The sequence below is a fragment of the Peromyscus leucopus genome, chromosome 3, assembly GCF_004664715.2.
Source record: "Peromyscus leucopus breed LL Stock chromosome 3, UCI_PerLeu_2.1, whole genome shotgun sequence".
NCBI lineage: Eukaryota > Metazoa > Chordata > Mammalia > Rodentia > Cricetidae > Peromyscus > Peromyscus leucopus.
In genome coordinates, this window is record NC_051065.1 from 122595199 (window position 1) to 122619196 (window position 23998).

Sequence of the window (23998 nt, forward strand, 5' to 3'; positions counted from 1 at the left end):
TGGGTATTTTTTTGTAATGATAAAAAGTAAGCTAGAATGTTAAAAGTGTAAGAATTATATTGTCTAAACTATGCCTTTATCAATTCAGTTCTCTTAACAAAAATAACTTGAAAAAAAAGATTAATTTACTATGTATACAGTGTCTGCCAGAAGAGGGCGCCAGATCTCATTACAAAATGGTTGTGAGTCACCATGTGGTTGCTGGGAATTGAACTCAGGACCTCTGGAAGAACAGCCAGTGCTCTTAACTGCTGAGCCATCCCTCTAGCCCTTATTCATGCATTTTATGTATATGGGTGCTCTGTCTTCATGCACACCAGAAGAAGGAATCTGTTCCCATTACAGATGATTGTGAGCTATCATGTGGTTACTGGGAATTGAACACAGACATCTGGAAGAGTAGCCAAGTGCTCTTAGCCACTGAGCCATCTCTCTAGCCTCCCAACTTCAGCTTTTATGTGATATTCTCCTCTGTGTTACTAAGATCTGCTGAGTCTGAGATTCAGATCATTACCGAACCTTTTCCCGCTATTGACATTTCTCATCCCCATATGTTGTATCTTTAATATGGAGGCAGTCATATATCTGACTGTGACACAGTAGAGACTTGTGAAGGCCAGAGAGACAGTGCAGAGAATCTGGGATGGTGCTCTGACCCTTTGGAGAAGGTCCAATATTGGCAGAGGTCCATGACTCTTTTACCTCTCATTCTGAGCACAGAATGGTGGATGGTTGTATGCTAAATCAGAAAAGCCATGTAAGAGGTATTTGGTACCCCTTATATACCTCACCCAGAGTATCAAAACTGACTAAACCAGCTCTACAAAGTATTAAAAAATAGATCATGGTGTGGATTTTAAGTGCCACCATCTCCTTTCATTGTCTCAAGCTTCTTGCCTCGGGGTTATATAAAACCAACACCATTAGGGTCCCTTCTACTACTAATTATTCCTCCTCCCAGAACGTAGTTGTGCTTGCTTCTGCTTTCAGCCCATTGCCCATCACAAAGACCTATGGAGACATCTTCATATAAGAAGATACTGAGAGAGTACATTTCTATACCATTGTAATGTGTACTGAGATAGAAGGCTGATAGGAAACCCTAACTTAAGAGAATATGGTTGAACAAGAACTAGCTGACCAATAAGTTGCCATGAAGGCTCTTGCATCAAACATCCCTTCAGGAAGTACATTCTAGTTCCAGCAGTCACCTCCACAGCAGAATTGTGCTCAGTGTCTTTCTCAGTTTATTTCCATAGTACCAAGGAAACCTTGATGAATGTAGTCCTTGAACAAACCCCTGTCTTCTCTCTTAATAGATGATGATGTTTTTAGTGTGTGTGCATGTGTATGGCTTTGTATGTGTACATGTGTATGTAGGCCAGAGGTAAGTGTCAGGGGTTCTCCCCAGTCACTTTCCACCTTACCTTTTTGAGACAGTATCTCTTACTGAACCTAGAAACCACCCATTGGCTAAACTGACTGGCCAACAATTCCCATGGAGCCTCTCATTTTTGTTTCCCAGTACTAGGATCATAGGCACGTGCTGCTTGCACTGTTTTGTTTCTGTTTCCTTGGTGCTGGTTGACCAGTCTCAGGTACTTATGCTTCTTCACCAAACACTTGTCTGACTGAGCCATCTCCTCAGCCCCAGGCATGATGTCTTAGTGTACGTTTTCAGGTAGTTTCCCTTAGATGCTTACTGGGACATACATACAGAACTGGACATAGTCTTTGTTTCTACCTCCACTTTACATCATCTCATACCCCAACACAAAGGCACAGTTCTTGAAAAAAAAAAGTATTCTAGAACTCAACAAGAAAAAGCACCATGAAGTTATGGCTCCCACTTGCTTTGGAAAAGACAGTCTTGAATTTGGGCTCACTCTGGATGGGCTCCACTCTTCCTGTCACTGTAGCTGAAAGTGCTGCTGTTGGCAGCTCAAACCAAAGTAAACACATGACATTAGCTTGAAAAACTGTCTCCTGTGCAAAATGTCCAAGGTGAGCCATGCAAATTGCAAACGCTGGCCTGTATAACCAGGTCAGGCAATACTTCATATACTGTGGGTGGGGAAACAAGGCACCCTGCTCTGTTGAATCTATTGTCCTACTGTGAGCAAGGAGGTGTTGATGAGGCTTGTACAAGTTAAGAGATGCAACATCGGAGACTCAGATATGTCTGGATGTGTTTCCTGGTAACCAAATTGAGCATTGTGTGTTCATTTGAAATTCCTTCTTGCCAAGAAATATTATTCCTTGCTTTTATCATGGAGTCCTGCATGAATTCAGAATGCCATCAAAACATGGAATTTTCCATGACTTCAAATCCAGCCTCTTCCACACAACTTACAGCTTCAATTTTGGTTTCATTCCAAGCGGCTTTCTGCAAAACAAAATACTTCCTTACATGTCTTTTAGAGAACATCTCATCTCTTTGATGTTCTTTTGTTTGTTTTAAATTAACTTTTAAATAACAATAGTCTGTTTTGCAAATAAGAAAACTTAAATGGAAAGGAAAAAAAATATTCATAAACTTATCTCCCAAATATACCCTACTGCTTCTCCTCAGCCTTTTTTTTTTTTTAACACATAAAGTGTCCTTTACACTAATAATGAAGTAACAGGGACACACAGCTTTATCTTTATAAAATATATTACTATTATCATTATTATTATTGATATTCTTCCAATGAAATATATCCCCCTAACTCTTGCATAAGTGTATGAATTTTTTTCTTTATAGCATCATATAATATTTTAAGTATATTTTGTATTTTGGGGGTCATGATGTAGTTCTGGGGATTGAACCCAAGCCTTGTACATGTTAGGCAGGTATTCTCCTCGGGAGATACATCCCAGTTAGATGTGGTCATATTCCACTCACCAATTACAATCATTTAATTTGAGGCTAGAGATGAAGTTCAGTTGGTAGAGTGCTCACCTACCATGTACAAAGCGCTAGCTTGGATTAAACCCAGTGTGGAGGTTCATGTCTATAATCTCAGCACTTAGGAGATGGGGGCGGGAGGATGGGAGGATCAAAATTTCAAAGTAATAGTAAGCTATATATCCAGTCTGAGGCCACCCTGCACTAGATGAGACCCTATCTCAAAAAATAAGAAGATTCTAGTAAAGTGGAGCATTTGGTTTTACTCTAACTTTAGATAACACATAAAGCTAATAACAATTAGAAATTATGCTAGAAATATCCCCTATAAAAGATCATCTTAGGGGCTAGAGAGATGGCTCAGAGGTTAAGAGCACTGGCTGCTCTTCCAGAGGACCTGGGTTCAATTCCCAGCACCCACATGGCAGCTCACAACTGCATATCACACAGATATATAGGCAGGCAAAGCACCAATGTACATAAAATAAAAATAAGAAAAGATCATCTTATTTTTCCCTCATGTCCTCATCCAGCACATTTTTAACACCCACCCCACTCCAGCTATCTTGCTATATATTGGGCATAATCTGAGAAACAAAGCAGACATAGTTCCTGAATTACATACTTTATATTATGTATAGTGGACATAATGTAGGGTAGCATCCTCTCTGGTTACCACTGGAAAAAAGTCAACTAGAAACTCATCTCCAATAAGTTTGAAAACTCAGAGTTAAATCTTAAAAAAAAAAAAGAAAGAAAGAAAGGAAAAACAAAAACAAAATGTTAACTGTCTATTGAATGTTGTAAAATAATCTCTAAACTGAAGTTGGAAGAAACAAAAACTTGTTTAGCAACAACTCCAGGATGACCCCTGTCTCCCAAGCCCCATGACTTTGAGCATTCCTACTGAGTACGGAGGTGCAAGTCACAGTGAGCCCCTAAATCCACTGTTTTGTATCTGTGTGTTCAAACAAGTGCTCTTGTTGTTATTATTCAGACTGTGCAGTGTAATAGTCACCCACACAGCATTTGCAATGTGATTATTTGAAGTAATTTTAAGAGGATTTATAGTGTGGGGCAGAATGTGGAGAGTCTAAGCAAATATTGTGCCATTTTACATCAGGGCTTGACTAGCACAGTTCTTGACAACCACAGGGGGTCTGGGCACAAATCCTTTCTAACCCTCACCGTGAAGGATCAGCTCTCAATGTAGAGATTTATTTTCCAATAGGCAGGTGCTTCCCAGAGACCATAGTGCCAATAGCACTCATGGGCCTTCTTTTCCTCATTGCAGGGTCCCCATGAGTGGAATGGTGACTGTTGCCTTTAGGTGGAGAGGCTGGAACACACTGCTGCATGTAGTCCAGCTGTTGTGGTCAGCTCTCTACTTGCTCACATGGTATGTTAGGTTCAAACTTTAGACCATAATACTGGAAACACCATAGAGTACGTTTTCAGTCCCTTAATTCTCTGCACCCGTTTCTCACCTCCCTCTCTCTTTTCCACAATCTTTCATGTAAAACTCTGCAATGGGTGCATAGAGTAAGTTATCCTGAGAAGCTAGGCAATGTGGACATTAATCCAAAAGCAGCTTGTCTACCCCCAAGTCATTATTCTACACACATGACTTGATTTTAATTAATAACAAACCAGAAGCTCAGGAAGGAAGCTCTTAAGCCAGTCCCATTCACCAGCCTCGGAATACTAAGAGAATCTTTCCGGACTCTCTAGGGAAATTAGAGACCAGCCTTCAGATGCTCCATTAAGAGAAGAGGACAAGCTGATGTGTCATATTTAACTTCCGTGTGCTTTCCTCTGCTACAACAAAGAGGAATGAACAGTGCCCACTCAGATGCACACAAGTAGATCCACACAGGGCCTGCTCCTTTCCAAAGAACTCTAGATAAGCCAGCATGGGTGGGCTCTACCCTCAATGAAGAAAACAAGAAACAAAGGCAAGGTAGCATGACTCTCTGGTCAGCCTCAAGTCTTTACTTCAGTAGTTTAGTAACCTACTGCCTATAAGTCATTCCAAACTCAAACTGCAAGGGACTCTAGGGAATTTTTTGGGATTTACTTAAATGAATCATTTTGGTGAATTTTTCATCAGCCTGCCTTTTCTTCTAACTAGTCATGAGATGCTTCATCCACATCTATTGAAGAAACTTCTAAATTTGTTAAGAGAATTCCTTGATCTAAGTCAGAAGTCAGTGAATGAAGCCCAATCTGACTTATTATCTCTTTTTGTAAATAAAGTTTTATTATAACACAGCCATGCTTATTCATTAGTGCATTTTATGTACATACACGCTTTATAACAAAAAATCCTACCTTAAATGCTTACTATGTCTTTATAGGAAGAGTTTGGTGCCCTTTATTTCAATAGCCACTCTACTGAAAGATAAAGTCAAGTTGACAAAATGCAATAATTGATTATACACAGAAAATATTGCAATGTTGCTGAAAAAAACTAAAGAAGACCTCAATATATGGAGATGCTGATAATAGTATTAAGATGTTGCTTTTCCCCCAAATTAACCACAGAAGCTCAAATTTACCACAGACTTCCAGCTTCCTGCCTTTAATCCCAGCATTCAGGAGGCAGTCAAGTGGATCCATGAGTTTAAAGCCAGCTTGGTCTACATAGTGAATTTTAGCCAAGACAGAGCTACATAGTGATAACTCATCTAAAAAGGAAAAAAAATCCAGCTGTCTGTCTGCTCCCATCCCTTCCCACCCCTCCTTTTCCCCCTTAGAGAAAAATGGCAGGTGGGCTTTAAAATGTATGTAATAATTCAAGATATCTTGAGGGAAAACCACTTTAGGAGACCTCAGTCTACATCATGTTAAGTCTTACAACAAAGCTATAGTAATTGTGATAATATTGTTTTGTCAGGATCTCATCTATGCCTGTTATGTACTAAAAAGGAACTTAAGATTTCCTGTTGTTGGAGGAATTACCAGAGATCAGTTAAAACATGGTGACTGTGATACTGAAATTCAAGTTTAACTGGCAAGAGCCCTTGTCATTGACTAAGACTTTCCCTAAATGTAGAGACTATAATAACATCTATATCTAACTACAGAGAGAGACAGAGACAGAGACAGAGACACAGAGAGAGACAGAGAGACAGAGACAGAGACAGAAAGAGAGAGTGAGAGTCAGAGACAGAGACACAGAGAGAGATACATATAGGTATTGAGTGTTGCATATATATACAGAGAGAACTTGATACTCATCTCAGGGCACTTAGAATATCACCTCTTTGTGACTTTAAACATTACCTCATAGTCAGTCACTACCAGGAGATCTTTGATGTTGCTCTTAGGGGCTGGAATTGGTGGAAATAACTTGATCCATATGCGACACCTGAAAACAGGGAAGGAATTGGGTGAGTGTAAACAGTCCTCTTGCCTAGATTTCTACTCAAACATTGACCAAGTTGGTTCCTCGTGTAACCATCTTGTAAATTTGGATTCTCTGTTCGTTAAGATTTCTAAACATCTTATCATCATTGAAAACCTTGGAATGCTGCCAGGCTGGGATGTGGCTTCTGAGCTCTCCAGGGAAGAGGAAGTCCTAACTGTTTCACATCAGGCTCATTGCCAGGCATGACTTCTGAAGATGAATCGGCAGCATCCTTTGCTTGGCTTCTCATTTATTGCTCATTCTAGCTTTCCTCTTTCAACTATGCCAATTTCACAGCCCCCTCTCTTCTTTCCCTTTCCTTTGGACTGCTGCCTATCACCCACAGGCATCCAAATATAACATGTTAATGAGTTATTACTTATTAATTCGGAAGTTATTTCCTAAGTTGTTAGACTAAAACAGAACTTTGCCTTAGCGATTGGGGAGTGGGTGCATGCAGCCACTTGCGGGCTGCAAGGTGGGATTTGAGATCTGTGTAGCCTTTAGAGAAACTGCATTTAACCTAAGGACAGCCACTCTGGACCAGGAGCCTGAAAGCCAGGAGGAGGTCAACCCCTGACCCATATGTGAAGGCAGTGTGTGGTGACTTCAGACTTCGGTGGCCTGCTGCCTTTTTATAGGAGATGTCAAAAGACAAGCCAGTGTGGAAGGGGAAACTGTGAAGGAAAAGAACACAGTGTCAAAAACCTCTACAGAAATGAAAATGTTGTCAACAAATTAGAGGAGTGTGTGGTGGCTGAGGACTGTGCTGTGTCCTGTCTAGCTTCTGTATGCCATGTTTTATTTCAGCCTGACCAGCATGCTGTAAATTCCACCTGATAATAAGCATGGGTGATGGTGCCCACCACACTGCAAAGTCTGCCCTTGAATGTTAAAGAATACCTACACTCTGCAGATGAGTGAGAAGATTAACAAGACGAAGCAGGCGGTGGCTGGAAACACAATGAGATGCCACTCTGCCAAGGGTTTCTTCTCCTTTCCTGGTGAGAAGGAGAGAGAGGGGGGAAGCAAAGTCAGAACCAGGGAGAATAATCAAAATGATAAGGAGGGCAGCAGAGGGATTGGGTTTGAGTTGAAGGTGCTGGGTGGTGCTAGGCAAGGACAAGTAACTAAACACTGAGCCGGTAGGTGTCTCCTGCTGAAGGAGCTAATACCCATCTCCCAGGGTTGTTAGGAAGTGGAAATGAAACCATGGCAGCAAGGCCTTTTAATTATTATTAATTTAGGCAGGATTAATTCAGCCAATCAACCAATGTTTTAGAGCCCACCACCACCCTGTATCACCTAAATACACGTAGAGCTTCAGATGAGTAGTAGGGTCTTAGGTAGAAAAGTTAAAAAAGCATAAGGCTACTCAATAACCTCATTACAGTACAGGGTGTGGGTGCTATATTGTCACAACAGGAAAACATTATTTTTACCTACTTGGAAAAGAAACTTCTGGAGGAAGTATAAGAAAATACTCATAGTTAGCAATGCAGGCCTTAGAGCCAACGAGGAGCACTTTAGGACTGTAATTATCCTCAAAGTACCACTGACCCTGATGCCCATTCCACAGCTCGGAAAGTAAAAAGTTGTCATTATCAGTCCAGGAAGTTTCCTGCAGATCATCCTGTCCTCTAATTTGTTCCTATTCTATATTCAGGGAATTCTTCTATGGGCTTTAAAGACTACATTAGACTGAGCAGGAGGAGGGGGTGCTTGATTTGTCTGTTTGATTTTAGGAATGCATGCCTGAGAAATCAAAGGTCCCTCTAAATGGTGTTGGGAGGAGTAGTGTTCTTGCTAATCTGCCTTACTCACTTTCAGGGGGAAAAAAAAAAAGCAAATCCTGAGTTAAAGTCAGTTCTCTTTCCTAGGGAAAGAGCTCATTCATTCATTCATTCATTCATACATACATTTAGCAAGTGTCTGCCAGGCTCTTGTCAGGTAGACAAGTTACTGTGGCACAGTGGTTGAGAGTGCATTTGATACCTCCCATCCTGCAGCTTGGAGTCCAGCAAGGGAAATCTGCAGAAGGTGAATAATGACTCAGGCCATGATTTAATGATAGCTGTACTATGTAAGCACTGTGGTGACATTCAAACAATGCTACACTGGTATAAAAAGGTCCCAAACCTTGCTATAATTTCTTTTATAAGACAATAAATGCATATAAATGGAGAGTTTGAGCACTCGTGACTCTCCCAAGTCTTTCAAAAAAACTGCAAGTCATTCAAAGTTCACACACTGTTCAAGTATCACAGGAGAGAGCTGTCTGGATTTAATGCTAGTTCTTGCTTCTGCCCACTCTTCCCCATTACATTCCCAGCATCCTTGGTCAGGTTTCATCTCTACCTTTCCAAAGCTTTCATCTCTTCCTCTCTGCTTTCAAATATTCGTAGAGTCCTGTATCTTGACTAAGCTGTGACCCTGCTCAGCCATCTTCCACAACTACCATCAATTACTTTCTTCTCTCACTGCCCAGGCTGGTATCTTAAACAAAGATTCAGTCTGCTGCCCTTTCAGACCTCAGGAACTACTTTTGAAGTCACTGGTAATGTCTTCCTAGAAAAAAACCCAAAAGATCCCTTGTTTCTTGTCCTAACTTGATGTCTTCCAATCTCTCCCCTAATTTTCTTCTTTTCTTTTAAGATAATTTTTGTGGCAGGGTCCCATGTACCCCTAGACTGGCCTCAAACTCAATATGTAGTGGAGGATGAACTTGACCTTCTGATCTTCCTGCCTCCAGTTCCTTAGTACTCTACCACACCTAGTTTATGTCATGCTAGGGATCAAATCTGTTGCTTCGTGCATGCTAAGCAAGCACTCTACCAAGTGAGGCACATCCCCAGCCCGTCCTTTAAAAAATCTTCTTAGCATATATTAATTGCTCAAAACCACAGGATTCATTATGACATTTTCATATATATACATTACATACTTCTATCATATCTGTCCCATTGCCATCTCCATTTTGAATCCAAGCTGTCCACAGCTGAGTTAAGGGAAGCCACGGCTCTTCCCTGAGATGGTCCCTTTCTTCTGTGGCACTTCCTTCTCCTTCCAAAATCGCAGTTGGGCCCCTTTCAGTGCATCCCTTGACTAGTTCTCATCTCAGTCTGTTATTTGAGCACTGAAAAATTTGTTTGTCTGACCTATACCTTTTAATTCCATGAAGCCCACAAAGCCTTTTCTTTTCCTGCCCCTGCCCTGACATGTAGCTCTAGGTTTACATTATAAAACCCCCATAGCCCAAACTCACTTCAATCTTTTGCAAACCTAAGAATAGCCACAACCAAATTTATGTTCTTCATTTCATCGAAACTATTATCAGCCAGGCATGATGCTGCATGGCTATAATCTCAGAATTTTAATGGCCAAGATAGAAGGATGGTGTGTTATAGACAGTCCTTGCCTAAAAACAAACAACCAAAAATGACTTCTTTCACCAGCTTCTCCATTTCAGTCTCTGACCTTCCAAGACCCAAACCTGAATCCTTGGAGATACATTGTTTCCAATTTTTATAGCCCCTGTTCCTTTTTCACACTCTTAGTATACATGAGTTCTATGTACAAGTATAAATGTAAGGCTACATGCTTCTGCCTCCTGCGTCAATCCTTGCTTAGCTTTCAGTGGAGCTGGACATTTGGGGGCGTGGTAGTCTCACCTCAAATCAAGTTAAAACACAGAATCCTACAAATCCCTCCCCCCACAGACATGCTTTTTTCTGGTAGCACTTACTCTAGCCAGGGCACCATCACTTCATTACATATCCTTTAAGCAAGACTAATTTTACCAAAGCAGTATATTTTTACTGTTAATAGTTTGAAAGTTAAAGTATAAAAATATGAAAGTTATCACTCATAAGGATTAACTAAGAACTTATTCTCTACACGTATTTTATATGTACTTTTTAAAAAGTGACTAGACATAATGTACACATTTAATTTGCTTCCAGAAGCCACTGTACAGATGGAAAAAAAACTGAAGTAGAGAAAGGCAGTCACCTGAGGACACACAGCTATCTGGGAAACGGGAAGCAAAGCCCATGATTGGCTAATGATTCCATCCCTAAATGTAATGTAGAGTTCCAAGTCCATTCCTCTCCATCTGTAAAACTGAGGGTGTGCTATGTGTGCTGGGGCTTTACTTGGGTTATTTTAGGTGTCTCTTTACTCCATGTATGTAGAGATGATGTATTTCTTTAGTTAATGTATTCTAGATGTTTCTTTGACATCAAGAACCACACCACTAGCCCCCAACACCACCACCTTTGTTGCTGGATCTGCCTTACTGGAGTAAAAGCCTATTTTGTGTTGGATATATATTTACAAGCCTCCTCGTTAGCTGAGGTTGGCTGCTCTGCAAACTTCCAGTGTGCTTGACAGTTCCAGGCCATAGGTGGGACTGAATCACTTTATAAAACCCCAAGCTAGGGCTAGAGAGATGGTTGAATGATTAAAAACTTATACTGACTTTGCAGAGGACTGGACTTCGCTTCCCAACACCCATATTAGGCGATGTAGAACCATCAGCAGCTCTGGCTCCAAGTGATCTGATACTTTCTGGTCACTGAAGACAACACACACATGTATGTACATAAACACACACTCAGACACACCCACATACATATACAGAAAGAGTCTTTAAAACCCTAAGTTTGTCTTTCCTTTTGTAAATGTTTTTGTGTCTGTTATAAGCAGGCCTTAGCACCCTGGGAATGGTAAGGCATACCTGTCATTCCAGCGTTTGCGAGGCAGAGGCAGGAAGATAATCACAAGCCAGAGGCCAGCCTGGTCTACACAGTAAGTTCCAGGCCAGTCCTATGAAAAGAACAAGAAATGTTGTAAATATTATCGTGGTCACACACTCAATAATTTGTGGCTCAAATTGTACAATACCCACTGGCCTGATATGCCAAGTCCTGATAAGAGTACTGTTGTCTTCTAACCATGATTACAAAAATCTTTTCAGTTATACCACTGGTTTATTCACCTTTCCTCTTAACTTAGATAAGTGTAGATTCTCAGTAAATGAGCAAAAATCAAGGAGGCAACTGATTTTACTTTATCCAACTAAAAAATAAAGTTCTCATTACATGGAAACTACTGTGTAGGAAGCCGAGTCATGGGTAGTGCTTGGAAGGAGTTAACCTGGCCTCTCCAGGCTCCCCTTCTCTATCACCATGTGAAGAGTAGAACTCATGCTCAAGGTCACAAGCATAGTGAGCTTCACCTCAAAGAAAATATGTTGACAGGTCAATCCAGTGCAAGAGAGCTTGTTCACATACTGTTGAATAAAAATGACTTGTCAATTACCAGCAGTTCAGTTATTTAAATTTTATTTCTACTTCTTTTCAACATTTATTTCTTTTATGATGGAAGGCTGTAGGTACCCAGGTACATGTGTGCAGATCATGGGACAACTTGTAGGAGTTGGTTCTCATGCTCCTTTAACTATGTGAGGCTGTAGGTACCAAGGTACATGTGTGCAGATCATGGGACAACTTGTAGGAGTTGGTTCTCGCTCTCCTTTAATTATATGATTCTCAGGGATGGAACCAGGTCATCAGGCTTAGCAGCAAGCACCTTTACTTCCTGAGCTATCTCACCAGTTGTTTTATCAATGAGAGCAAGAGCAAGAGAGAGGGGAGAGGGGGGGAGGGAGAGGGAGAGGGAGAGGGAGAGGGAGAGGGAGGGAGAGGGAGAGGGAGAGAGAGAGAGAGAGAGAGAGAGAGAGAGAGAGAGAGAGAGAGAGAGAGAGAGAGAGAGAGAACTAATAATTATAAAAAGATGGATCCAAGCAAGGACCTTCTCTTGTCTGGCTGAAGGCAGAACAGCAGATCAGTATTTCAATACTCTAAAGTTGAGACATTTTCAGATGTCCTGGAATACATGACCTCAGAACTTTCCTTTCCTAATCTCATGGGCAAGATCCTGGGCTTGATCCTGAGACAGAGGCTTTAGTGGGGAGGGGATAAAAGGAAACAAAAGAAAGTTCTAAGTAATGTGAATCATTTGTCTGACTTAAGGAGCATTTCTTACATGCTATTCATCTTGAAGTCACAGATGTTTCTTAAGAAATTGTTGGGAATGGGGTCTAAAAAGCTAGTTTGTGTATCCACCCTAAGTCCTGGCCCCATTGCCAGGGGACCCACAAACACATCAAGCCAACGCAACTTCCACCCACATTCAGAGGGCCTAGTTTGGTCCCATGCAAACTCCCCAGCTGTTAGTCCAGAGTCCATGAGCTCCCATTAGTGTCAGCTATCTCTGTTCTTTTTCCCATCATGATTCTGACGCCCTTTACTTTTACAATCTTCCCTCCTTCGCTTTAACTGAACTCCAGAATCTTGACGAAGTACTTGGCTGTGGGTCTCTGCATCTGCTTCCATTAGTCACTAGATGTAGGTTCTGTGATGACAATTAGGGTGGACACTAATCTGAGTGCAGGGGAAGGCTAGTTCAAGAACCCTCTCCACCATTGCTATGAGTCTTAAGTGCGGACAATCTTGTGAGTTCCTGGGGTTTTCCCAAGCTGCAGATTTCTCCCCATCCCCTTAATGGTACACTCTGTCCAGATATCTCTTTCACTGCTCTCCCTCCCCATCTCTTCCCTATGTTCCCACCTCCCTTCCCCTCCTGTCTCCTCCCCTCTATTCCCCCATCTTGGTTTGCCCAGGAGATCTATGATGCAATGCCTTACTCAGCCTTGATGCAGGAGGGAGGGGCTAGGTCTAGCCCCAACATGGCTAACAGCCTGTGTTGACTACACAAGGGAGGCCTTACCCTCTATGAGGAGGGGATGGGGGTAGGTGGGGAGGAGAGAAGAGAAGGGAGGGGGAACAGGGGTAGGTATGTAAAAGGAAAGAAAATTTCTCTTTTTTTAATAAAAATTATATATATATAAAAGAAATATGGCTATCAAAACAGAAAAAAAATAACTGATTCCTTCAAATTGTCCTCTGACTTCCAAATGTGGGCTGTGACACAGGCTTGTCTGTGACACACACCCCTACTCCCCACCTCAATACACATAACAATAAATATAATTTAAAATTTAAAAAATTGTTGGGTACTCTCTCCTTCCTTTTTCTTTCTTTCTTTTTTTCTTTTTTTTTTTTTTTTTTTGGTTTTTCGAGACAGGGTTTCTCTGTGTAGCTTTGCACCTTACAGAGATCACCTGCCTCTGCCTCCCGAGTGCTGGGATTAAAGGCATGCGCCACCACTGCCCGGCCTTCTTTTCTTTATTTTTAATCCTGACATGATTGGACACTGGATGGCCTGGGAATTGAACCGACATCCTCTGGAATACCAGTCAGTGTTCTTAACCGCTGGGCCATCCCTCTCCTCAGGGTACTCTCTCACTTGCTTGTACAGAGATGTGCTTTTTTTTTTTTTTTTTTTTTTTGAGCTGAGGACCGAACCCAGGGCCTTGTGATTGCTAGGCAAGCGCTCTACCACTGAGCTAAATTCCCAACCCCAGAGATGTGCTTTTGAGAGAGGGAGTTGCATAGCCTGTCCTTTGGAAAAGCCCACAGGCCCATCTGCCTCATTTCTGGGTACCCTGCAGATCTTACCAACACAGTGTATTTAGAGAACTCAATCATATGGTTCAGGTGGCTTTGGTTGCCATGATTTTTGGCATCTCAGCCAGTGGACCTTAGTATAAGGAACCTCATGGAAACTCTGTGGCAAGTGTACTGGGTAAGATGGATGGTGACAACAGAGGGCAGGGACTCTCTAGGTGATGATAGGCTAGCTTCCCCTAGCTGCCTCTGGCTGCCTTGGAAGCTCCACCAAATGACTCATATCTTGGTACAGCAGCCTCTCTGGCTCTAGAATTCTGTGATCTGTTAGTTGGGACTGGGAGCTCTACAGAGGTGAATTTGATTCCTAAGTCTATTCCAACCTTAGTCCATACAAGTTTGTGCTTTGACAGCTTCAGTATCGATTTTGAATCTGACTCTGTCTCAACAATAGGTTTGAAGCAAACGTACTCATTAGTAAATTGACCTAGCCCTTCCAATAAAGCAGCCCTGCTGTGTTTTTAAACCAGCAGGTGGTGGGAGCAGTTTAAATGGCGTCAACCAACGGGGTTGAGTAATTAAGAGGGTGTCAATGTGTTAGTCTGTGATACAGGGTTTAACTAGCTGCCTGTGGCTTTCCCCCTTTTGGAGGGTGAAGCTGTTGGTGTCACTCAGGAAAGGTTCCCAATTCAAGCAAAAGTCAAAAGTCGCCTCCTGTGACTGAGCTTTCTCTGGCAGCTTTCAGGTGGGCTCTGCGAGATCAGCTGGCTTGAGGAGCCAAGAAGAAAATAACAACAAACTAAAGGTAGGGGCAGCAGAATGCCTTGTATAAAACCCGAGACCCACAGGCAAACGCAGAAAGCTGTACGCTCCTGGAGAAGCTGGACTCAGGCGAAGGATGGTGCGGCAAGGCCATGGAGACTGCACTGTATACATGAATGACTTGACAAGCTTGGGGCTGAGTGGAAGCCCAGTGGTTTTCCTAACCCAGACTAGGCCCAGACGGGATGGATCACAATGGGGAAGGTAGAGTTTCCTTCTCCTCTGCAGGCTTCCCATAAAGAGCCTGTGCCTTCCAGAGCTCCCACAAACTCAGAATTCTTCCCTGTGAGCAGCTATGAAGCCTGTTTTTGCGAACCCGCTAAAGCAGCTGCAGGCTGCCTGCCGAGGGTGAGGGAGCCTGCAGAAGTGAGTAAGTCGGGACCGAGAGGTTTGGGCCTAGTTCTGTCTCTTGCTGCTGAGGTGACCTTCCTTGAGCTGTGGATTTGTTTCACTTTGCTTTGAAGCTGGGAGTAAGAGTGAACGAGTTAACACACGCAAAGTACTTAGCATCTGTGCCGGTCCACAGTAGCCGATCAATCCATGTTTGTGGTAATTATGATTGGGATTAATGCATTGTGTCAGAGCAAAGGCATCGAGTTAATTTCCCTAGATTCTCCAGGGAAGACCACAACTGCAGAGCTGACAGACCCCTCAGGTCAAGAGACACAAACACCAGAATTCTGGGTACAAAGGAAGAAAGAGGTCAGAAGTCACGGCTAGTCTCACTCCTCAAGAATCTGAATTAAGCCGGTGGTGGCACAAGCCTTTAATCCCAGAACTCAGGGGTGGGGTGGGAGGGGGCAGAGGCAGGTGGATTTCTGTGATTGCAAGGCCAGCCTAGTCTACAAAGTGAGTTCCAGGACAGCCAGGACTATTACACAGAGAAATCCTTTCTCAAAATAACAAAAAATTAAAATTAAAAAAAAAAAAAAAGAATCTGAATTAAGATGAACATTGCAATGGACTGGCGAGATGGCTTAGTGGGTACAATAGCTTCACATCACACAAGCCTGAAAGCCTGCGTTCAGATCTCTGGAACCCACACCAAAGCCTAGCACAGCAGCCCAGGCATTTGCAATCCTGGCAAAACCCTGCAGGGAAATGGGAGGCAGAGAAAGGAGAATCTGTAGAAATCAGATCTAGCCTGATGTGTGCAACTACAAAGAGTCTAATGCTAGGCACCTGCATGCCCATACTCACACACTCATAAACAAACATGCACATACACACACAATGTGTATGGTGCACAACATGGAATAAATATTTAGACAAAAACTGCCTGTGGAGGTCAATGTAAACAACTCCATTGCTTGGCCTAGATGGAGCCTGAGCAGACCAAGAACCAGAAGAAAGTCACATCTGCAGCAGTCTACATCCCAAGCCAGGTCTATCTCCATGCCTCAGTTTCTCCGGCTTGAACATAACAAATGGAACAAGGGAGTGTCAGTCAGCACACACAGGTGTAAAGGCAATCTTTTTGCCAAGTTCCAGGCCTAAGCCCACCGCTTAGCAGCTTTGAGTAGACCCTTGTCTTCATTTGGGCAGATATTCTAGATACTTACAGAATCAGGTACAGAGATCCAATCTTTCCTTCACCTAAACTGTTATGCATAGAGGATTGATTGGTGTGGCCACCAAGAGAAGTGGCCACATCTGAAATAAGACAAAACACCAAAAAAAAAAAAAAACCCAACCAACCAAACAAAAGCCTTGGCATTAGGGGACAGAGCCTGAAAGCTTACTGCTACCCTTCCTTCAAGATAGTGGGACAGCCCTCAGAACCAAGGTGGTCCAGCTTGAGGCTTACCAGGCGAGATTCATCCAGCCTTGAAACCACAGAAGCGTGAGTCAAAGGAAGCAGATTGACTCAACTCCAATGTCTACCCAGGTGAAATCCCCCATTTTCAAAGAAAAACCCAAGGTCACAGCTGTGACAGTAGCCAATGAGGGGTTTTCCTTGTTGCTACTGGGTCACCTGTTTTTCTTTCTAAGCATCGCTCCCCTAACCCCCGTGTTGACCCTTCTCTTACCTCATGAAGCTTTGAACCAGCAGAATTCTTTTGGGAAACCCAGAGAAAGCCAAGCTGGCTCTTTTCTGTTCCCTGTTTCCCTTTCTTCTTCCCCTTTCTGGTTTGTACCTAGTCTTACCACAGTGTGAGAATTTAAGAAGGAAGGGCTGAGCCGGGCAGTGGTGGCACACACCTTTAATCCTAGCACTCTGGAGGCAGAGGCAGGCGGATCTCTGTGAGTTCGAGGCCAGCCTGGTCTACAGAGTGAGATCCAGGAAAGGTGCAAAGCTACACAGAGAAACCCTGTCTTGAAACACACACACACACACACACACACACACACACACACAAAAGGAAGGAAGGGCTGGAAGAGAGGAAAGAGAAAGAGAAAGGCAAACAGACAGACAGATGAAGAGGGGCTGGGGAGAAACCTCCAGAAGAGAGAAGGGGTGAGAAGCGGAGCTTGAGCTTCTCTGATAGGCTGTGAAAACATGAAGGAAATGCAGTGGTCCAAGATGACCCCATCTCCTCCCGGCTTTTGAGTCCATAAACTTCAGGTGGCGTTGAACTGCTTCACACCATTTGTCATGGGCACCAAGTCAAAGAAAAAAGCCTTCCTTCCATCCAGTCCCCATTCCTATGTGCCACATTGGTTTGGGCTTTGCTCTGACAGTATGGCCACCACACATGTCCCCCTACACACACATACACACACACACACACACACACACACACACACACACACACACACACACACACAGTCTCACACCATAGCAGGAAAGTGAAGGTCAGGACCTCCACTGAGTGGCCTGCCTTTGTTGCTGAGGGATTTGTCACAGTAGAGACAGCAGCAGTCACCCTGTGAACAGTGACCACACTGCTGACTGAGCCATGTGAGAACAGGGGTGATTGAGTCTTGTTCTGCTCTCTGTAAGTGCACCCATCTTAAAGCTGAAGAAAGATTTTTGAAAGAACCCATTTTCACTGATTTCTAATAATGCCAGGTGCATAGTGGCAGATACAGCCTTCAGTGTGGGTGGAGCAAACCATTGTTCACATGAAGAGGGAGCCCAGTGATTGTCAGGTCTAACCTCTTACCAAGAAATAGGTCAGCTCCTAACCAAGGGCATAGCTACAAATAAATGCAGTCAACCCTCTCATTTCCATGGGGCAGGATGTACCCTGGGAACATTTATTTCCATAATTACTTACTCCACACTCAATATTTGAAGGTCACAGAGTGGAGGAGAGAAGAAGATGTGAAAAAAACAGAAAGCTTCAGAGACCAGGGTCCAGGACACAAAAGTTTTCAGTAAACAGGAGATGGCAGAGATAACACCAGAACAGAAGAATCCGGAACTTCAAGTTTGAGAAAAAGAAAGACCGTGAAATTGGGAAGTTCAGCTCTTAAAGCAGAAGCCAGCTGCTGCAGGGTAGTTGATAAGGAGTACTGATAAAACAAAACTGCTACTATTGTTTATTTTTAAGAGAGAGAGAGAGAGAGAGAGAGAGAGAGAGAGAGAGAGAGAGAGAAGAAGAAGAAGAAGAAGGAGGAGGAGGAGGAGGAGGAAAGGAAAGGAAAGAATGAAAGAGAAAAAGGAAAGAAAGAAAGAAAAGAGAGAAAGAGAGAGAGAGAAAGAAAGAGAGAGAGAGAGAGAGAGAGAGAGAGAAAGAAAGAAGGAAGGAAGGAAGGAAGGAAGGAAAGAAAGAAAGAAAGAAAGAAAGAAAGAAAGAAAGAAAGAAAGAAAGAAAGAAAGAGAGAAAAACCTATGCTCTGAAAATCCCAGGGCAAGAGGACAGATTCAAAGCAAATCTCAAGCAGACAGAGAGATCTTATTTGCTGGCTGTTCTGCTCACTGCATCTATACCCCCTGTGCTTATTAGACTGGCCAAGGACCTTGCCAAACAGAACAGAAGTCCCCTCCCCCAAGCTGAGCTCTCTATCATCAGTCCAGTTTCCTGTGTCTCATTCTTCATGAAGTAACCTTGGGCTATAATGGGTTAATTAGTTTAACTATCCTAATTTGCTAATTGGTTCTTATGGCATTTATTTGGGGAAAATTATACATTAGTAATCACTCCTTGACTATTTGACAATGACTAAGTCACTTAATATCTTCAGGCTTCCATTTCCTTGGCTTAATTAAAATAACGGGGTGAACATAATATCAAAGGCACGGGGTGATAGTGAAAATCCAGGAGGGCTCCCAGGGGCCGTTTGTGAGGCAAGGTAGGAGAGATGGAAGAGTGTCTGAAGGAAATGAATATAGCAGCAAAACTGCCTGAGAGACTTCAAGCTGAGCATAATTATTACTGCATCCTCCAGGGGTAAGGAAGAGCCATGCAAAGTGTCCCTGAGGGGCTTGGACTTCCTATTATGTTTATTAATCATCTTGATGAAAACGGAGAGTCTGCATTGATTAAATTCACTAATGATCCTAAACTGAGCAGGGGAGTAAATTCCAGAAAGGATGGATTTATAAGGTAAGCGCTAATATTAATCAGCTCGTCTTCACGAAATGGGTGGCAATAAATGAAATAGGATTCGTAGTAGCAAATGGCAATGAAGTATACCTGGGAGGGAAATATAATGAGGCCAGGTCCAAGCCAGGAAGCAGTTATTTTGGAAATGGTAAGAGAGCAGGAGAGTGGAAAATGAGTAATACGTTAACAACAAGCTCCACGTAAACTCTCAAGATGGATTAAAACCTTACTCTCAGTGCTTTGATGATGAATATTGAAGAGTGGAGTCACAAAAATGGCAGTCAGAAGCAACCAGGGAATGAAGTGTCACATCTACAGGCTAGGGGACTGAGGCCCAGAAAGGTTACTTGTGTTAGGAACTAGGTCAGAGTAGTAACACCCAGATTAGCATGCTCCTTCACTCAGTCCCCCGTGTGGTGGCAGACTATCACTCCCCCTTACAACCTGAGTTTATTCTCGGAATCCGCAGCACTGTACTGTGCTCTCTGATTACTTAGCCATCTCTAACTTGGGCCAATCAAACCACACACTGCCAGAGCCACAGATAAAATCCAGATCTGATTTTATCTACTGCTGCTTCCTCGCCCTCTTAAGTTCTAAAGTGTCAATAGTCAACACCAACTATAACTTCAAGACTCAAGCACTCAGCAAACAATACTGACTTCTTAGCCAAGATTCTGACCTTGGACTCTACCATACTCATCTGAGGTCTCTTGGTCCATATTCATTTTTTTTTTTCAAATTTGTTTAGGTTGCAATATAGGGACAACAATGAGAAACATCAGTAGCTTCAGGCCAATGAGAGTTGTACACTTGAGAAACACATAAAACACTTTGTAAAAGGAATCCATGGAATACAATATGCAAAGCTTCTGCTACAGGATTTGACAAAATTAATAATCTTGTTTCAAATTCCCTGAGACTAATGAGTCTTGGTTTTCTCTTGGGGCACAGAATAAGTTTTATTTGTGCAAATGACGTGTTTTTGAGAGTGGTCCTATGTGTAGCAGGTCAGTTTAGTTCAGCCGGGGAGAAAGGGAGAAGAACATTCACCTCGTCAAAATTATGAGGTAGGTAAGGCTGTCCATCTTTCAGTTCCCCATACCCCACTTTCAGTTCCTCTCCCTGGGAAGCTCACGGTGCTGCTCCTAACAAACACACACACACACACACACACACACACACACACACACACACACACACACACCAGTGCTGTCAGGCACTGAACACGGCAGTGTGGGTTGCGTATTGAACAACTGTAGGGGGTGCCATGGGAATTCGAGGCAATGTTCTCAGCCTCCTTACAGACCCAGATCAGTGCTCCACCTCTCAAGACCTTCCGTCATTCCTCTCTCCCCTGGAAATGAACCTGATAACATCAGTTCTGACTCACCACCACACAGGCTAATGGTTCGCTGCCCAAGAATTTCCGGAGGACCCACCCTGTAGCCCAAGTGAGCGAATTACTTTAGTAGAAAATTTTAGTATGTGCCTGACATAAATTTCTCTTTAACTATGGTGTCCCAGTTGTTTTGGAACATCCCTTAGGTCCTGTAAGAGGTAATGTAACCAGCTGTAACCACCAAGTCCTCTATGCCTGTCTAATTTGCTAAGCACCTTGCAACATGTAGGGTCCTATCAGACCATGACAGAGTGCTAAGAGACTGGGCCCTAGAATACATTAACCTAGGGTTCACCCAATCTCAGAGCTTGTAAGAGGTAAGCCCATCACCCAAATGTTCCAAATATACATCCTTATCTGAAGGACGGGTTTCTTGATAGATTTATCTAAGAGAATATATGAAAATCATCTAGAGTGGTGTTTTGCAAATATCTATGTATACCAGTAATTTCCTTTATCCAAGAAATATATCCCTTTGTCCATGGTTGCTATCCATTCCATTACTTGTCATGTATGGTACTCATTTTATTTACCAAATAAACCAGTCAATTTGATCACAAATAAAAATAGGTTCAAAACCAACACACATGCCCAGGAGATGTCCAAATTACTATCTGTTAGGCTAAAGGTTCAGGGATGGATCCAGGTTTCATGGACCTTAAGATTATTTAATTTTAAAATCTTTTAAAAAAGGAAACAAATAAATTCATACCTGATTATGGCAAAATTATGGTGATGGGGACCTTTCCGGGGCCTAGAAATGAGGGGCAAAAGAGGATGGGCGTGTTTCCAAAGGTTAAAGGGAACAGTCTTATGATCCACAACTTGGCATCTTCACTGAGCTGCAACGTGAATACTAACACGGCATAAGACCAAACATAAAGAAATAATTATGCATTAAATCCACAGGCTCTGAGAAAGATGGAGGGTCATCAATGTCAATTTTGCAGTTTTAAAATTATACTATCGGTTTTGCAAGATGTTGCCATTGGGAGAAACGAGGTCAAAAAAAAAAGATTGTATTTCTGTTTCTTTCCTCAGCTTATGAACCTGCAATTATCTGAAAATAAAAAGTGTACTCTAAATAATTAGATAGGGGCTGGGGAGATGCCTCAGCAGGTAAGAGTGCTTGCTGTACAAGTGTAAGGGACTGAGTTCAGATTCCCAACATCCATTTGAAAAGCTGGGCATGGCTGCACAGGTACCTGTAAACACAACGCTGTTGAGCATAGAGGTCTGAGGATCTCTGGTGTTTACTGCATACCAGCCGAGCCCCAAGTTCAACAAGAGACCCTGTCTCAAAGGAACAAGGCAGGGAATGATCGAGCAGGATCCTGACATCCCCCTTTGTCTTGCATGAACACACATACACAGTGCACATACCTGCACACACACACACACACACACACACACACATACCCTCTCATGCAGCACACACTCATGCATGCACACATACACGCACAATATGGATGGAAGTAAAAACAGAAAAATCTAAATAAAAATTCTGGAACAAAATAAAATAGGCCTGGGAAGGGTTTGTGCTAAAGAGACAGTGGGACCATGAGGCTTCCTAGAACACAGGCGTCTACTTGAAGACACAGTGGATGGATAAAAGGTGAGGCAGAGTGAAGGTGAAGCCATTTCAAGACCTGAGTGAACATGTGCACTCACCAGGATCATCTGTTGCCACTGCTTTTAAATACACAATAGGGACTCACCCACATAAATAGGCTGACTCCACTCGCCCCAGCTTCCAGACACTCTGCAAGACGAGCTCACAGCTGCTCTCACTTGAATGGAGTATGTAGAAACGTCATCAATTTTTGAGACAAATTTGTTGGTGGCCAGTTTTTCCATCTAAATGGGAAAAAATTAACATTATAATAATGCCTAGACGTATAATTTTTGCAGAATACCGACTTGAGGGGGTCACATGCAGGTAATATGGCTCATTATTTAGCAAGTAATCTAAAATCAACAGGGCGTAGTCATGAGTGTATTCTACACTGTTCCAGTGTGAGGTCTTGGCAAGTTACCCTGAGGGGGGAAAGTGATGTTATAACTAAAATATATAAAAGGGTCAGCTGAAGGACCAGGTGAAGCCATGTAGGAAAATTCATGTTTCATATGGAAAAATTGGAGTCACCTTCAACAATATACATAGTCTCTGGTACTTTGTCCTTCCACACTGGTAAGTCCTAGTTCTAAACAGCAGGTGGTTTGTGCCTGTTCAGCCCTGCCCAGTGACCACAGCCCGTGTGGGTTTTCTGCTCTATTGCTTGGATGGTCCAAATACCTCACATCCCTGTACCCACTTGGTCTCCCTCACATCCAGCCTACACACTGCAGCCAGGATTACCCTTCTACCCCATAAATGCTACACTTGTCAACCATGTAAAATCCTTTGATGCTGCTCATTGCCCATGGTCCTGGTTTTAAAGTAGATGCTCTTTGGCTTCTAGTGAAAGTCTCGCAGAGCCACTCTGAAATTGCTATGTAAGCACAGAGCTACACATCTAATGTTAGCCTTGTGTTGAGGCCAGCTCGGTCACTACCGTTTGGCTGGAGGAAGCATGCACTCTCAAGCCTCTGGCCTATTCCTTTTGCTCACATGCCTGGCAGGCACAGCGTGGCTGTGGACTGGTACATGTCAGGAAATGCTGGTTGCTGCTCTATGATAAGATCAGTGCAGACAGTGAGAGCACAGTTTAGAAGTGGAGAGCCGTTGGACGTTGCCGTGACAACATGATCAATTGGTTTGTATTTTCATATTTTCGGTTGTATTTGTTTTGTTTTTGTTTTTTCCCTAGTTGATCCTTTTTAATGTTTATGAAAACGCTAATCTATGACAGATTAGAAATTTACAAGAGAAAGCCGGTCCTTCACAGAGGATATTTTTGGAAACACACACTATGATGTCCTTCTCTCTTTTCCTCAGTAGTCAAGTTTCTGTCTGATGCCCCCAGGCTACATTCAACTGCATGCTGGGGTGGATGACAAGGCTGTTTTGCCACCCCCCTCTTCTGTACTCTATTGATCTTTCCTATGGTGGGAGGCTCTGATGCCATTTGCCAGGGTGGGACTCATCTTATGTCCACTTATTTTTATTTAATTTATTTTTGTTGCATTGGTGTTTTGCCTGTATGTATGTTTGTGGGTGGACACCAGATCCTCTGGAACTGGAGTTACAGACAGTTGTAAGCTGCCACATGGGTGCTGGGAATTGAACCTGGGTCCGCCGGAAGAGCAGTCAGTGCTCTTAACTTTTAGCTTTGTGACTATAAGAAATTATTTGACTTTTTTTGGGGGGGATGGGGGGGATGGGCCTTAATAAAATAGGAAACATAATTACGCAACAGTTATTGTGGACAAGGTATAAAGTAACACAATAAAACTCCATGGGTGTAACACATGCCCAGTGCACCATTGTCAAGTGTGCAGGCCAGAAAT

General features: G+C 42.8%; 1 protein-coding gene across 1 annotated transcript in view; it reads right to left on the reverse strand.

Moving 5' to 3' along the window:
- Nucleotides 1-371: 371 nt before the first annotated feature.
- Il5ra (interleukin 5 receptor subunit alpha) overlaps nt 372-23998 on the reverse strand; it is a 32353-nt gene continuing 8726 nt past the window's right edge. The window contains exons 7-10 of the mRNA XM_028886671.2: nt 22267-22405; nt 7207-7300; nt 6176-6260; nt 372-2386 (exon numbers count right to left, since the gene is read on the reverse strand). Of these exons, the coding sequence (XP_028742504.1) occupies nt 2300-2386; nt 6176-6260; nt 7207-7300; nt 22267-22405 (405 nt within the window). The 3' untranslated portion in view covers nt 372-2299. The remainder of the gene's footprint in view (nt 2387-6175; nt 6261-7206; nt 7301-22266; nt 22406-23998) is intronic.